This window comes from Phallusia mammillata, chromosome 7, assembly GCF_965637545.1.
Source record: "Phallusia mammillata chromosome 7, kaPhaMamm4.hap1.1, whole genome shotgun sequence".
NCBI classification, from domain to species: Eukaryota; Metazoa; Chordata; class Ascidiacea; order Phlebobranchia; family Ascidiidae; genus Phallusia; species Phallusia mammillata.
Genome location: NC_137258.1, coordinates 23,727,263 through 23,743,510, shown reverse-complemented (window position 1 = coordinate 23,743,510; position 16,248 = coordinate 23,727,263). Strand labels below are relative to the sequence as shown.

The window sequence follows — 16,248 nt, the reverse complement described above, 5'->3', positions numbered from 1 at the left end:
TCACTTTAACTCATAAACTAAGACGCTTTTACATGGAAAAACAGCTCTGCAGCAAAAAGAGATTTAGACTTATTATCTGTACCTGATAACTAAAATCAAATTTGTCTGTCACTCATGCCTATGTGAATATGCACAGTTTACAATGGCACTTTTTCATAGATGTTTACAGTACAGATAAATAAAGCAATGATCTATAAAACGCACCAACCAGACCTGACCAGCAGTTGTATAGTGTCTACCTTGCAATATAACGCTGCTAAGCCTGCTATTCTTACTTTCTAGCAGTTTACTTTTTTCTAACTTACAAAAAGCACCTTACGTCTCTTTTTAAAGTTGCTATATCTAAATTGCATCAAACTTTATGGTTGTTGTAAAATTTAATCCTTAGTGTCGTGAGACCGGACATCAAGCAGCCAACCGACAGTTTTTTTATCTCCCACCACGCTGCCGTCTCGCTCTCAACACAACAAAAAAAACATTTCTGCCTCCTACGAACAGGCACCTACCATGTCTGGCCTCTCCTTCCCCAAACTGCTGCGCTTTCGGTGCGCGCGACGTTCGCCTTTCTCTCTCTTCTTCCAAATCAGGCTTATGACGCGAATGGAAAATTTTCGCCCCAGAGCGATGTTTACTCAAGCGTATCTTGAAACGTCACAATTACAACCGGCGGCGGCTCGCGCGCGCAAAAAACACATGGCCAGTTTGGGGTCAAACGCGGTCAGCCTGTCCAGCAGCAAGATGCTACATTCAAATCTTCACTAATACAAAGTTAAACCAGCAAGCACACCATACTGTAGTTTTTTTTTTGATTTTCATCTGCCTTAGCTGTATGAGTAGCTGCTCATTTCTAGCCCTGCGGATATATTTTGCACCATGCGTTACTACAGGTCTCGAGAGATTAGCTGTTACACAACAAACAGTGTTGCAGAATGTGGTCTTGCCCAATGTCAAGGCCTCAAAGGACTAAAAAGGTAAGTGCTCTGTTGCTTTAATAAAGGTACTAGCTCACAATTGCAACCATGTTATTATTATTATTTGACTGAAATTTGAGATCACACCATTTAGTAACCAAATACGGTCCAATTTTCTGGCTAACAACAAAAAACACGAAAAAGCTATTAGCAACGCATATAAATATATATATTTCAAGAGTTTCAGTGCAGTCAAATGTTAATAAGTACCAAAAAGGTATTTGAATATCCTATTTACACCACCAATATGCAAATTCACAACACGTTTCATATCTTTTTCCTAGGTCTGTACTTAAAATACATTTTTTTCCCTATTTTACATGTCTAAGACTAAAAACAGCAGTAACCAATCTAAAAAAGCCAAACCGACTGTAAGAAAAATAAACAAACTGCTTTCTTCTGCCTTTACTGCGTTTGTTATCGTTGATCTATTGTTTACAAACACATGCGAAACAATAGGGACACAAAAACCTCTATGATATCACCATTGCCGGTTTCAGTAAACCTTTTTTGTGCAGCAGTGGTTCTCGAACCTTTTTCTCTTTTTTGCCCTAAAGCCAACAGCATTAAACTTTTGTTGTTTATATTGACATTTTGCTGTTCACATGGCTGGTGTTTTTGACTTTTTTGTTATTCTGGACAAACCAGCAGTTTTAACAAACCTTGAAATTACATACAGAAGTTAAAAAAGTGACATACAAATTAAAATGCATGCAAATAAACTTTTTGGCAGGGAGTTGAACCGCTTGTCATATGGGTTCAGGTTCGGTTCGGGTTCACTTCGTTTTGTTTTTAAGGGTTCGGGTTCGGTTCAGGTTTTCAAAAATGTATAATTTCGGGTTCGGGTTTTGTTTCGGTTTGGGCAAATTATCTGGCCCGAATCGGTTTGCGGTTTTTAAACCAGTCCAAATTTTTATTTGTTTCAATTTAATCTACCAATCATCTACCTGGCCTTATAAAACTCCAGAAGAATTTTGATAGTGCACTGTTATTTTTGACACCCCCTATAAGTGTTATCTCGCGTGCGCTGTTTTGAAAAAAAAACGCAAAAAATGAAACAGACTGCATTTTTTACTGGTTCAGTTCCGGTTCGGGTTTTTGGAAAATCGTAGTTAGAGGTTCGGGTTCGGTTCGGGTTTAATGAAATTAACCGCTCAAACCGGTTCGCGGGTTCGGGTTCAGTTCCGGTTCGACTCCCTGCTTTTTGGTAATTAAGAGAATACTGTTTTCGGAATTTAATGCTACTGTATACAAATTTCAACTTGACAATTACAGACCTGTTTTTTGTTAATGCTATTCTTTTTTATTTTACATGAATTTTGCATTTCCTCAAAGCCAAACGAAGTTTATATGTGTTAGAATAGAGACAAAAATAAATTTAATGAATATTCGTTGTACCCCCTGTATACAACACCATAGTTGTGTACATATTATTCGAGTAACATTTTACATGATACGTTTTTATTAATTGCTTTTAATTTCCGAACGTATCTTAAATTGTAACAAAAAACTATTTTTGTTTTTTTTACAAAAGAAAATACAAAATTAAACACGATTTTTGGGGGTTCGTACTACTCATACACCGTAAAAGATATATTGTTTACTTGCACTACCAACAAACCAATTTGTTTAACCCGTTTTGATGAATATTTCAGATTCGGTCGAGATTTTTTTCGGTTTCGGCCCGAACTTTTCAGGGCGTAGTCGGTGTATTACTACTTTGTACCCTATTGGGGGTAATTGTGCCCCTTGGCCTTGGGTAAAAATCCCTGGTGTAAATTTTGGAGTTTATGACAGTGCGGTTTACATTTGCCACTCGTTAGTCAAAACTTGATGCATACCACCACCCGCCCTTTGTCGACACCATGTGGCCATCAATTTTGCCACTGCCTTCCTCTGTTTGTGAACTGCATTAGGAAATTATTGACCAAGCAAGTCTGTACCAATGTGGTCGTCGTTAGTTGAAGCGAATTGTTTAGTTAGGTACACGGTTGCAGTTTTTGAGAGAATTTGCCATGTTAAGTGGAACCTATTCACTGCTTTGTTTGACTTTGCTTAGTCTGTTTTACTGTGGTTTGGCCCAGAATTCAGGTATTTTCTGATAAAGGTGTTTTTAACAATACTTGTAAAAGCTATATTATCACCTGCAGTCTGCACTGATGATGGCAACAGTGATTGTTGAAACGTCTGCATAATGTATTCTATATACACAAGTACTCTGATAGATATGTTTTTGATTAAAATATAATTCGTAGTTGGTAAAAATTTTGGCACAAGGTTTTTAGCAACCGGTCAAGATTAGACGTTTGAAAATATGCGACAATTTTCGTTAAGATTTCTGTACTCACAGTAAGAAATGGCATCAAACCTTTTAGCAAATGTTTTTCGTTTTCGGGCAATTAACACATCTTAGCCTTAATATGCGACTTGTCAAAACCAACATAATAACGCGTATTATTTCTGTTGTTATCGATTTCAGATTATTTGTGCAATGGACAGTGTGACGTAACAAGGGCCAGGTGTGATTGCACAAACGTGTGCGTTGCCGCCAAAAACTGCTGCTCCGATTATCTGACTTCATGCCAAGGTAACTGAACAAATTAGCGACCGAATTAACAGCTTATGAAAATCAAGGATCTGCCCTGAAACAGCCTTGTAATTTTGTCAGGAAATCGGGTGTAAGTCAAGACTGGACTTGGGCACAGATTTTCTCTTCGATATATTTTCGTTGTAATTTCATTTTCTTTGCAGGAATTTGCATACATACAGGGTTTGTATTGATTTGTTGCGTTTAGCCGTACAACCAGTGGTGGTATTCAATTTTTTTGTCAGCCAGTTCTATCACAAAAGTCATATTTTTCAGCCGGTTCTGTTACCAAAAGTCCATTAACAGTAACCAGTAATGCTAACGGTTTGCTGATCTCATAAAATTTCGTGAGACGGTTCTATAAAACCGGTGCGAACCGGCTGAACCCCACCACTGCGTACAACCCCAACATATCTATATTGAACCCACTGATAATTTTCAGTTTATGGCCTAATTTAGGCATTTGATGGGTTCAGTTCGATTTTCAGACTTAACAGCAATATGTAAGTCAGCAAGTCAGCTTATTTGACTAAAAATACCTAACGTTTCCAAAACCAAATGCCAAAACCCATTCGTACTCATGCAACAATGTAAAGCGGCTCTTAATGACAATTGATGTGTTCTACTATTTAACCATTATACTGCGCTCATAAATTTCACTTACCAACCTCGTAATTTTTACATTAAAGGAGGGACAGCTTGGATTGATGATGAATGTCCAACTCAACAGCAACTAGGCTGCCCAAGCGGGTATGTTTCGAATTAATTGGTGAATTAATTAAAACCAGAATTCCATATTCGTCTTAATATTTTTGCACAAGCGTTTTGCCTAATTCGAGAGATGGTGTTTTATACCATACTACTTCCAAAATAGGTATCTAAAAGCCCGATTGAGAACCTTTATATACACCTGGTGTGAACGGGTAAATAAGATTTGACCTGCATTTTTCAATGGTTTAATTAAATTATCTTGCGCCAACCCAGCATTTTCATTTTTGTTTCAGATTTCCAGAACCACCAGTAATTCTGTTTTCCATCGACGGATTTCAGGCAGAATATTTATACAGAGAAAAAACACCGAATGTTTTTAAACTAGGTACTTCTAAACATTTGTTAAAAAAGCACTGAAAATTTTAGGCTAGATCCACACACACGCTCGCGCGCCAGCGCATAGTTGGTTTGTTTCTTAAGCTCGCGCGCCGGCGTTTTACGCTGGCTATAAAGAAACAAACCAACTATGCGCTGGCGCGCGAGCGTGTGTGTGGATCTAGCCTTATATGACGTCAATTTACAACTATTTCATTTGTTTTTTTCCTACTTTTTGTCTGTTTTGTTGCTTGTGATGCAACTAAATGAACTTGCTTGCTTACATCATTTTATCACGTCAAGTTTAAACTTTGAAACTTATATTGTATAGGAAACTACCCCATGTAATATTTTGAACCACCTAGTTATAATCACCCAATTAGTACTTGACACAATACATATTCATGTTGTATTTTGCATTTGGTTGTCAACTAATGTTTGTCAAACCTTTCCACAGCTTCATGTGGCGTCCACGCTTCGTATATGAGAGCGGTTTATCCGACCATCACCTTTCCCAGCCATTACACAATCGCTACGGTACGTTTTCATGCTTGGGAACATATTTTTGTATAAGACTTGTAAAAACACCACAAAAACATTCTAACTTTGTGATAATGCGATTGCGCTGCAATAATTGCTGTTGATTAGTACACTGAAATCGGATTTTTTTAACGAGCTTTGAGCTGTCAATGTTAGCGCGTGTTGCTTGCACAATATTGCACTCTTGAAGCGATTTTCCTAACGAGTTTCGTGCAGTCAACGACAGCGCTTGTTACATGCACGATTTGGCACGCCTAAAGCGGGTTTCCTAGCGAGCTTTGTGCATTCAACCATAGAGCTTGTTAACTGCACGACTTTATAGGGTTTAAACGGGAATCCAGACGACTTTCAAAAAGATAGATTTCTGTACCTCCCAGTTTGAAGATAATAATAAATAATACATTTTTACAAACACAATATCACTTGGTGTCGCTGTTCAGGGTCTTTACGCTGAAAGCCATGGAGTGATCGAGAATTCGATGTTCGACCACCAACACAAGGAGGAATTCTATCTCGGGTCTCCGAACACTTTTCATCCTTTCTGGTGGGAAGGCGAACCGGTGAGAGTTTAAGTTGAAATCAAAGTCAAATGGTATTTTTTAAGTGTGTTTTAAGTAAGGCTCCCTAGCCGCAGAAAAAACGAAACCTTTAGAAAATCACTAAAGAAGATTACTTTGAAAGCTAAAATAGCAATATTTGGTGGTTTTCTGAGGTCTGGTGCGAGCCGCAAAATAAGTAGTTGGGAGCCGCATGCGGCCCCGAAACCCGAGTTTGAGAACCATTGGTTTATAGTGTTGTATTGGAGCGCATTGCTGACAGCCTCTTGAAACATCAATGAAAATCTGATTTTTTTTTCAGTATGTGTCCGCAAATTTTAGGCTTGTGTTCAACTCCTTCCGTACCATGAAGTTTTGTGCATAGTTATTCAATGCCAGTGCTTGGGACATTTACTTCATGATCCTTGCAAAGCCTCCTACGTCCAACGTACTACGATTTGGAACTCAACTTTTGGCTACTGTAGGTCAACAGAACTGCTAACCTTGCTTTTATTGTATTATTTTCAGATTTGGGTGACAGTCAGTAACCAGAACAAGAAATCAGCTACTTATTTCTGGCCCGGAAGTGACGTTAACATTACGCGATATCCGGATTATTATTACACATACGATGGGAGTGTTCCTAATGAGGAGAGAATTTACACTGCCCTGGAATGGCTCGACATGCCAAGTGATGAAAGGTGGGAGATATAATTTAAAAAAAATTGGGCGAATCTGTCTTTTTTTGCTTCGAATTATGGAAAAACTCTCCTTGAGGTTTATTGCGTCACTTGTTTTATTGTTTCGTGTTCTTTTAATTGTTTAAATTTAACACTGCTGCACTTGCGTTGCCTGTCAATGGACAGTGGTTCTTAACCTTTTTCCACCCCTTTCAAATCACCAACTAATTTTCGCACCCCCTTCTGTAATTGCTTAAATAACAAAACCATTGTAATTAAATTTTTATACAAGCATCCCCGCACCCCCTGGGAACAATGCGGGTGCGCCCCGGCTTAAGAACCCCTGGGTTAGATGTTTAATCCAGCAAAAAAAAATCAAGTCAAACATATTTGTTTCTTGCATAAGTTGTATAGTCCCACCGGCATTTTGACATTGCAAATATGGAGTTGACATTGTATTCTCCAAACTGTGACATGTGACCAAGTCCACAATCAGTCATGCGCAACACTCTGTCATACATAAAGAAAATGACTCCTGGTTGAGAACCACCGGTTTATTAAAATACGAAAAATACAATGTTACCAGATGGGATTCGAACCAATGACTTTCGCCCTTTTATATATTTCACGAAACACTTCGTCTCCACAGACCGAGTTTGATCACTCTCTACGTCAGCGATCTCGACCACGCAGGTCACGTGGGTGGACCGGACTCCGATGACGTCACAAACGAATTACAAGCCGTTGATGACATCATCAGCTTGTTGATGAACGGACTCAAAGTGCGCGGTCTTGAAAATTGCGTCAATTTCGTGTTGCTTGCTGACCATGGTAAGTTTGTTTCAATTTTATCCTCAGTTATAGCTTCAACCTGGAGTCCGCAACCTAGCTGTTGATTTCAATATTTTTGCATTTGTAGTCATGTTCCTCTTGGCCAGTGGTTCTTAACCGGTGGGAAATTTCCCACTAGTGGGAAATTTAATGTTTTCAGGGGGAAATTATCTAAGTCAGGTAACCAAACTCGGGCCCGAGGGTCGAACTTGGCTTTGAATTAATCGTTGAAAGTTACTTTACTAATATTTTTCCGCAAAAAGATGTAAGATTTCAGCATAGCTTACAAGACACATATGAATCCAAAGGTCGTTTGTTACATCACAGACAAGACTAAAAGTATCAATGACTTTGCTATTGTGCGCGAATAAAAGCCTTTCCTTTGTTGATTATGATGCAATAAATTACTATTGCAAGTAGAGGAGACTCTTCAAAATTCCAAAAACTTAATCTCTCACAGAAGCACAATTTAAACTAAATAAGATTGCAGTATATACCTTTGGAGTTCCAGACCAAATCGCTTCACAAAATTATTTCATTAAAGAATATTTTTTTTTGTTAACGTAGGGCACAAAACATCATTATAAAAATAACAAAGGGGGAAATTCGAAGTTGGTGGTTGACTTTAGTGGGAAACTTCACCAAAAAGGTTAAGAACCACTGCTCTTGGCTTTTGTTGTAATTCAGCTTTGCAAATTTTAAAACCAGTGGTTCCCAACCTTTTATAACGAATCCCTTCCTTAACACTTTAAAACATTTATATTCCTCCCCAATACACTACATATAGTAGATGCCAAACCATACAAAGATCATTTAAAATTGTGTATTTTATCAACTTCACAGGTTGTATTCCCAGAGCTAAAGTGTCTGTTTACAAACCACATGTAAAAATTAAAGTAAATTCCACCCCATTAGGTTTTTAATCCCTACCCGGTTGGAAACCATTGTTCTAAGCACTGAATTTCAAGGCTTTGTTTTAAGCTATTCTGCGTTTTCAAGGGTTTGTAATATGTTTTAATTTTAAGTGAAAACTTAGATGTATTGTTCTACCCTGTTAACTTTCTGGATTTGCATTATAAAGTGACGAAATCCAGTTTTAACATTAAACCCTTGCTTGTTTAAACGTACCCAGGAATGTCCCCTCAAAGTTGCGACCGCCTTAACTACATTGACAAATACGGAGTCGACATGAGTCTGGTGAACTTTTACGGAGGCGCTCTGGGTCGTGTTGGGAAGAGTCGCGACGAAACTTTGTGGAACGAATTCAAACCAGCTAAGATCGTCGACCAACTGAAATGCACCCACGAAAACAGTCGCTGGCTGGTGAGTGGGCCAACATACTTCTTTTTGTTTAATCAGCATTTTATTTCCTTCTGCGTGTTTTATTTACCTGTTTGATTACTTTGTTAGTTCAATGTGAATTTGTTTGCATTGCATGCTCTGTGGAATTTCGTTAAGCTCGCAAAACTACTCGTAAACCATAGTTTTAGCAGTTTTTGCACTGGAAACACTAGAGACAGGGACTCAGCAAACTAAATCGAAGCATGGCATATAATGAAGATTTTTACCGACATTTTGCACCAATGATGATAGTTTATACTACTACGTAAAATTGTCAAGTTACTTAGCTTTTTGTTTTCAACTTTTAGCTGTTAAAAGGTTTAAACTGGTTAAATTTTACAACCAAAATATGTAAATGATGTTTTTATGTGAGTTTGGGCATTTTGTTTGTATTTTATTATCTTGTTATTTCCAGGCTTACCAGAAGAGTCAGTATTTCCCAAAACGTTATCACTACGCGAATCACGATCGAATTGAGCAAGTTCAACTTGTGATGGACGACACTTGGCTCGTGGGCGGGTGAGAAATATTTTTGGAAACACTGTTTAACACCAGACCCGAAATTTATTAATTCTATAGTACCCAAATACGTTCCGTAAACACTGACAATAATCATAAAAACTAAACTTTTATTTTGTTCCATAATAAGACTTGTATGCTTTACCCCAAAACGTTTTTAGAAATAGGCATCGACAACAACTTGTACAACATTGGCAGCAAAATTGCTTCTGTATGTCTTTAACAGTTGTAGGCCTACAGCTGTATATAACACTGTGCAACTTACAAAGATTAGTAAAGGTGTTATTTAAAAGTGCTGACATTCCTGTTAAATATAAAAAGATTGAAAAGAAATAATTTCCCTGTATTTTTACAACATTATCCCAACCAAGCGCCGCCGTTGTGGATATAATTTAATTATAAGTTAGGTTACAGAAATCTAAGCACTAAGTTAAACCTTAAATTGCTTTCCAGAGAGACAGGAACAATGGACTTTTGTGACGGTGGAATGCATGGCTATGACAATGAGTTCAGAAGTATGCATGTGAGTTTATTGTTGATCAAATATAAGTTGTATTACTTTTAGGTGTAGCAAAAAGTTTAATTATTAAACCAAGTTCAAATAATAATTGTCTAAAAGTAAACTTGCACAGTTCGATTTATAACCTTGTTTTCGTGCCTGTTTAAACAAGTTTACTTGTGAATAAACATCCAACTTGTGGAAAGCTTGCATCTGGCCGTAAATGTATTTTATTGTAAAATTTATATACTTTGCTTTTATGTACTTTTTAATGTTTATTTTGTCCATGTAATTTTTTTCATTTTTTGAATCCTCTCCGTGTTTTTTTTCATAATTTTTCCAATGCGCATTTAAATTTTTAATGTATTGTTCGTTTGTCAAACTTAAATTGTTCGCTTAACCTATCACGTGCCACTTTATATCGGACATTGTTACGTCATATTTGTTTAAAAGACAATTTTAATGGAACTGGTTGCAGCCTCAAAATGCCGATTTTATTTACATGGCATAACAGTTTCCTAATAAAGGTTGGTATTAAATTAAAACCGCAATTGTATCTACTTGATTTTGGGGCAATCACATTGATGGTATCGACAAATATGGTTTGAATTGTTTATTATTTACAACAAAGATCTTTGTTTTCAATAATGTTTCAGTCGCTGTTCGTTGCACACGGACCCGGATTTAAGACTGAATACAACACAACTGAACCTTTCGAAAGCGTCGAAGTTTACAATTTGCTCACAGGTAATTCATCGGTCTATGTTTGTTACCGAATTCCAAGTTGTTGAAGTAATTTACGGTGACATAGTGGTGAAGACAAGCAATTGGTGTTGTATAAACAATTGCCAAACATCAAACTGATGAAATATTTATTACAAAATAATGATAAATTTAAAAGCACAATTATCATAACATAGCCTATACTCCGGGGTGAGAGGTCCATTACTGTTAAGTAATTTACATCTTTATTCCCATGCAGATATTGATAAAACAGAAGTAGTCTGTAACCTAAAAAGGTTAAAAAATACAGTGGCATACAGTTAATTTTTGGAAATCCAATTAAATTTATTTCTAAGCTGCAGACAGTACACCTTAATCCAGTGATTTTCAACCGGTGTTCCGCGGAACACCGGTGTTCCGTGAAAGATCATCAGGTGTTCCGCGAGAAATTTGCTGGTTTGAATATAAGATTCTAATGTTTTAGACTTCTACGGTTTAAATAGTGTTTTATATCAAACACCGGTCGAAAATCACTGGTTTAATACAATAGGCAGAAATAGGTTTTCTTTTATGAAAATAATTATCCGCCATCCCCGATTGGAATGTTCTGTAGTGATTGGCTTCATTTATTGTTGAGTAATATTAAGACTCGTTGTCTAATAATGAAATAGCTGAATCGCGGGTAAATTGCTGACCGTTGGTGCAATTTAGCTTTGGGTAATCTTTAAAAATAATATAACATTTAAACGCTGTTTCAGTCGACACGAGATTCAACAAATTTTCTGACGTTCAGCATAATTGCTTGCTCGGAAAACGATGAATCACGGAACAGTCAGTGCTAGGCGAATATTGTATTTAGGTACAATACTAGTTTCAATGATACGTTTTTCGTAAAACTTCCCCCGACTTTAATAGCGCTATATGAGCGTTTTCATCCGTTTTAGTGATTACGTGATGTGCGATTTAGCGTTTTAGTGACCCTGACCCTATAGTTGTTTCATTGCATCAAAATTTCGTTTGGTGCTCCGCAAACATATTTTAATGTATAAAGTGTTCCGTGGCTCAAAAAAGGTTGAAAAACACTGTCATAATCAACCCGCAAGGTCTCATTAATGCAGTTGGTGACAAGACATTGGCCGTATCGGCTAGTGGTGTCAGGTTTTGAGGACATTTCTCTTTTTAAGATCTTCTTTCTCTTGATCCGGCTCCAAACAATGGGACACCAGGTGCTCTTCATCACGTGATGGCGCAACCGAGCGACGTACCAGCGCCACCTAATGGACAGAACGCCGCGGTCTGTGAAGTGAACAGTGAACCACCCGCATCGACTGACAAACTCGGATGCACTTATTGTCAGGTTGGGAAAAAGCTTAAATTATTGGTGAAGTCTGGCAAGATGTTGAATAACAGGAGATTTTAACTATAGGTGCAAGGAATTTGAATCATTGGTTTAACAAATAATATCCGCAAGATACAGATTAGGGTGCCAAAACTGATTAGGAATTTCACGAAGTACCGACTAGAAAAAATCTGTCCCCTTTAAATGTGCGTCGTTGTAAACTTGCTATGTGATGTTTCAAATTATTTTGTTCAGGGTTTGAGCGAATTAGAAGCAAACCAACGGTTGCCCGTCACTGTGGAGGAAGGTGGGTTTGATTTTCTGATTTTTTAATTTCAATACTAGAACACTGAATATCTTATGATACTTTTTAACCCGTTTAAAGCGTGCAAAGTCGTACAAAGAAATAGGCTGTTATGTAGGGCAGTGTTTCCCAACCTATGGGTCGCGACCCAAAGTTGGGTCGCCTGAACATTCTGTTGGGCCGCCTGTTTTAGTGCGAATAAGAGCATCTGCTTGATTTCGCCTTGTAGCGTGTTTTTTACATGTATATATTTCCCAAGGCTTTAAATTGTTGCCCAACAATAATTTTATCACAACTTGTAGTGATAATGGTTAAAACTGTTTGTGACGTCATAAAGTGATGTGTTAGCTCACAGTTGGGCGTTGTCTGGCCAATAATAATTCGATTTAGCTCCAAGTTCGGGCTAAATGGAAATGTTTGGTCGAAAAAACAACACTATTCGTTCGTTATAAGACTATTGATTTGCTAAACCTGCCTAGAAATTTTCAACAAGCTTTCCAAATTTACAGACAAAGATACAACTAAAATAGCATGTCCATGGGTCGCGAGAAACCACTAAACAAAATTTTGATGAGTATTTGGATCGCGTTAAAAAAAGGTTGGGAACCACTGATGTAGGGGATACAGGCTAAAAGTTTTCAAAGCCATACATAGAAAACGCTGTGGTAACCTAACCTGTATAAAGCTCTTTAAAATCCCCTTTTTGACTGCAGGAATGTCGTTTTTTAATCGTCATCTATGCATGTGGTGGTTGACCGCACAAAGCTTGCTTTAAATCCATTTAAAATCTCTCAGAATATTTTGCTGTGTACAGTGGCTGCTGTCGATGCTGCAAACTCATTATACGGTCGTCCAACAATTTATGTTGAACCTATGCAGCACCACTGCTTGCTGGGTCAGAAAGATTTCACAAACGAACACAACATAGACAAGAAACAACCTGTCTACGTCACTTTCACCCTACAAGATGTGGTAAGAAGAAATTCTCTATGTCTAAGTCAGTGCTTTCCGACTTGTATGAAACCTATAGATGCACTAAAGACTAAACTATGGGAAAAAAGCTCTGCTGAAATACATTTAAACAATGTCGTTTATTTATTAAATTTTTGTGATGTATGAACTTGCTTGAAATATAACATAGAAAAACGTGCTGTTATGTATCAAAAAAATTCGCTCATTTGGGTGTGTTTTGTTTCGAAATCCTTTCAAGATGCGGGATTAGAACACGCAACCTTGTGGTTTCGTTTCGTTATTACAAAATTCAACACTCGGCTTACTTTTTCTGTGTGTGTTTATTGCAGAAACGGGACATGGAAGCTCCTGTTGGTTGCAGCCGCTCGGATTATCGTATGTTGGCGTTTCAAACTGGCTGTTCATCCTACACTGACCAGGACACCGTGAAATCAGCTTTCTTATATCCACCAGGTGGGAGCAGAGATGCATTGTGTTTGTAAAAATAGGTGTACCTCTAGATGTTCCGTTATTGGGCTTGCATTGAAGTAAAAACTAAATTCAGAAAAAAACTTTTTCTAGCCTTCGCCTTGCCATTTGGTGGTGAATACTTGGCGACAGGCTGATTCGGTATGGCGCCTTCAGTGGGCCTGGTGTACGACTTTTAACGTTTGAAACCAATACTTTTGCTTTTTGCATTTTTTCTTGCACTTATGTAGTTTCAAATTTCAATTAGTGCAGATATTATGCTGACACTTGCGTTATATACCTGTCTCCGTGAAATCACAATGCATGTTTAAAGATAGATGTTTTGTAAACCGCAGAATTATCGAACGGAGACGCGGTGCACGATGCTTTGATCCGAACCAACACAGTGCCAATGTATCCTGCCACCGCAGAGAGTAAGTGGAAATGCTGGCTTGTTTTATCATTAAGTTTCGAGAACCTGTTGAATTTATTCTCACGAGCGATTATTTTCGTTTAACCCAGTGGTTCTTAACCTTTTTGGTGTGGTTTCCCACTAAAGTCAACTTCGACTTCGAATTTCCCCCTCTGTTATTTTTATAATGATGTTTTGTGCCCTACGTTGACAAAAAATTATTCTTTTAATGAAATAATTTTGTGAAGCGATTTGGTCTGGAACTCCAAAGGTATACTGCAATCTTATTTAGTAAATAGTGCTTCTGTGAGAGATTAAACTTTTTGGAATACTGAAGAGTCTGCTCTGCTTGCATTGGTCATTTATTGCATCACAATCAATAAAGGAAAGGCTTTTATTCGCGCACAATAGTAAAGTCATTGATACTTTTAGTCTTGTCTGTAATGTAACAAACGGCCTTTGGATTTATATGTGTCTTGCAAGCCTTGCTGAAATTAATCTTACATGTTTTTGCGGAAAAATGTTAGTTAAGTAACTTTCAACGAATAATTCAAAGCCGGGTTTGACCCTCGGGCCCGAGTTTAGTTACCTGACTTAGATAATTTCCCTCTAAAAACATTAAATTTCCCACTAGTGGGAAATTTCCCACCGGTTAAGAATTTCTCCAGCGGTTTCCCAAAAAGCAAATATGGCTATTTTTTGGTATTTAAATGAAACACTTGCGGTCTCTTAAAACTACTTAGCGGTCACCCAAACCAAACCTTAAAAAAAACCCTGCTGCTATGCATAAATTTTAACGTTGCAAATGCACTAAATTTTGCACAAAATATACTTTATTTATTTCGGTATTCAATGCGGTAAATTAGTTACCATCACAACGAGATGTTACATTGAAAACAGCTGAGCACATTTTTATTCCGTTTTATTTCCAAGTCCAAAGATCTTGGTAATAAAAGTGGAAGTAACTGCGAAACTTTCGCAACCCACAAACGACGCCTGATTTGTAAATTTCGTGTTACCTTAAATGCAGTGTGGAGTTTCATGGCTGGTGAGATGGGAAGATGGGCGAACGATTTTGGGGGTTTGGCTGTCACCGCTGGACCTGTGTTCGATTATGATTATGACGGACTTCCAGACACAAACGACACCATTGTGACGTATGTACTTATAAACAAGAATCAATTGATTGTTGCTTTGATAAAAGTTCTTTGTTTTATTTACTCGTTGGTAACAGCTATCTATGTTATTTCACTTCTGCGTATTAATTGTACTTCTTCACACTTGAAAAAGTATTTTTTACATTTACTGTCGTTACTTTTTCATATTTTACAAGAATTGCTTTTGGTAATTTTCCTTTAGTTTTCTATCGTATATTTTGAAAGAACGACTTTTTCGACAGCCAAGGACAATTTCTGGGGAGTGACATCACAGCCACGCCCATCCCCACCCACTTTTTCTTGGTAATGACGCGATGCGCTGAGGTAGGAACTCCAATTATGCAGTGTACGTCATCGCCCGATGACGTGGAAGTCTTGAGTTTCATTATTCCAAACTTTGAGGAATATCCGTGTCGTAAGGTGAGGGGGAAAAGATCAATTTTTATATTTAATTTTGCTCACAGTGGTCCTCAGTGAGCTTGTGTGCATGCTCATAAACACTAAAACCATAAACATTCCTAACGAAACGTTATTGGCACATTTTGTTTCCAACACAGACTGACGAACCTGTGCGAAGTTGGGGCGCGACGACGTTGACTCAACATGTTGCTCGGATCCGTGATGTGGAGCTTGTTGCCGGACTCAACTTCTTCCCACTCTGGACCCGGAGCGAATCTCAAACCACCAGAAGAGCCGCCATCCGGAGGAAAGTTTTCCTCCCACAATTCACTAGCGATTGGCTGCAAGATTTAGGTGCTTCCCCCGCCACAAGAACAAGTCCACAAAATGTGTTGATGAGCTTAGCATGCCTACTGGCAACGTTTTATCGGTTTTAGATTTAGAAAAAACATTAGATTTAAGGCGATAAATGAGTCCGTTTAAAATGTACAGATGGTTTATTCTGCAGAGAAATATATAATTGGTTCACACTAATTTTGGACGAAATTTTGATAGGTTTTGGTGAAAATGAGGTATTCTCCAAAACCGTTTTATGTTGTTATTGTTTTTCACGGGGTTAGAACCTAGGACCAATCCCAATCAAGGTCTGTAGGCGCCGGACCATGCGGTCAAACCCCTGCCCGCAAGCACCATTTTGCTGGCATTATGGGTGGATAGTAACCACTAACATTTATTCTTCAGTTCTAACATTATTCTTCAGTCGTGTCGCTTTACAAAATTGGTAAACACGTGTCCATCCATACTGATGTGTTATAATTTACACAACTTTAATTTCCTCGCAAACTGCTTTTCTAACTTTCTCGTCATTTTCCGGAATCTCATTCTCGCCTCGACAGTTCAATTAT

At 37.9% G+C, this 16,248-nt stretch overlaps 1 protein-coding gene across 1 annotated transcript; it reads left to right on the top strand.

Annotated features, from left to right (window-relative positions):
• Positions 1 to 3,452: 3,452 nt before the first annotated feature.
• On the top strand, positions 3,453 to 16,235 carry LOC145238463 (venom phosphodiesterase-like). The gene is made up of 19 exons (XM_080101653.1): positions 3,453 to 3,558; positions 4,248 to 4,308; positions 4,563 to 4,654; positions 5,102 to 5,181; positions 5,625 to 5,744; positions 6,249 to 6,421; positions 7,050 to 7,231; positions 8,364 to 8,554; positions 8,988 to 9,091; positions 9,545 to 9,614; positions 10,247 to 10,337; positions 11,498 to 11,670; positions 11,908 to 11,959; positions 12,771 to 12,928; positions 13,258 to 13,381; positions 13,732 to 13,809; positions 14,818 to 14,944; positions 15,187 to 15,364; positions 15,502 to 16,235. The coding sequence occupies exons 4-19, from the start codon at positions 5,128 to 5,130 to the stop codon at positions 15,778 to 15,780; spliced, it is 2,154 nt and encodes a 717-aa protein (XP_079957779.1). The 5' UTR covers positions 3,453 to 3,558; positions 4,248 to 4,308; positions 4,563 to 4,654; positions 5,102 to 5,127; the 3' UTR covers positions 15,781 to 16,235.
• Positions 16,236 to 16,248: the final 13 nt, after the last annotated feature.

What these genes read in the sequence shown, in the direction of transcription:
- LOC145238463 (XM_080101653.1), top strand. Translation starts at nt 5,128, where the DNA reads ATGAGAGCGGTTTATCCGACCATCACCTTTCCCAGCCATTACACAATC. An exon ending in ATGAGTTCAGAAGTATGCAT is followed by an intron (nt 9,615 to 10,246) that starts GTGAGTTTATTG and finishes ATAATGTTTCAG; the next exon opens with TCGCTGTTCGTTGCACACGG. An exon ending in AGTTTACAATTTGCTCACAG is followed by an intron (nt 10,338 to 11,497) that starts GTAATTCATCGG and finishes TCTCTTTTTAAG; the next exon opens with ATCTTCTTTCTCTTGATCCG.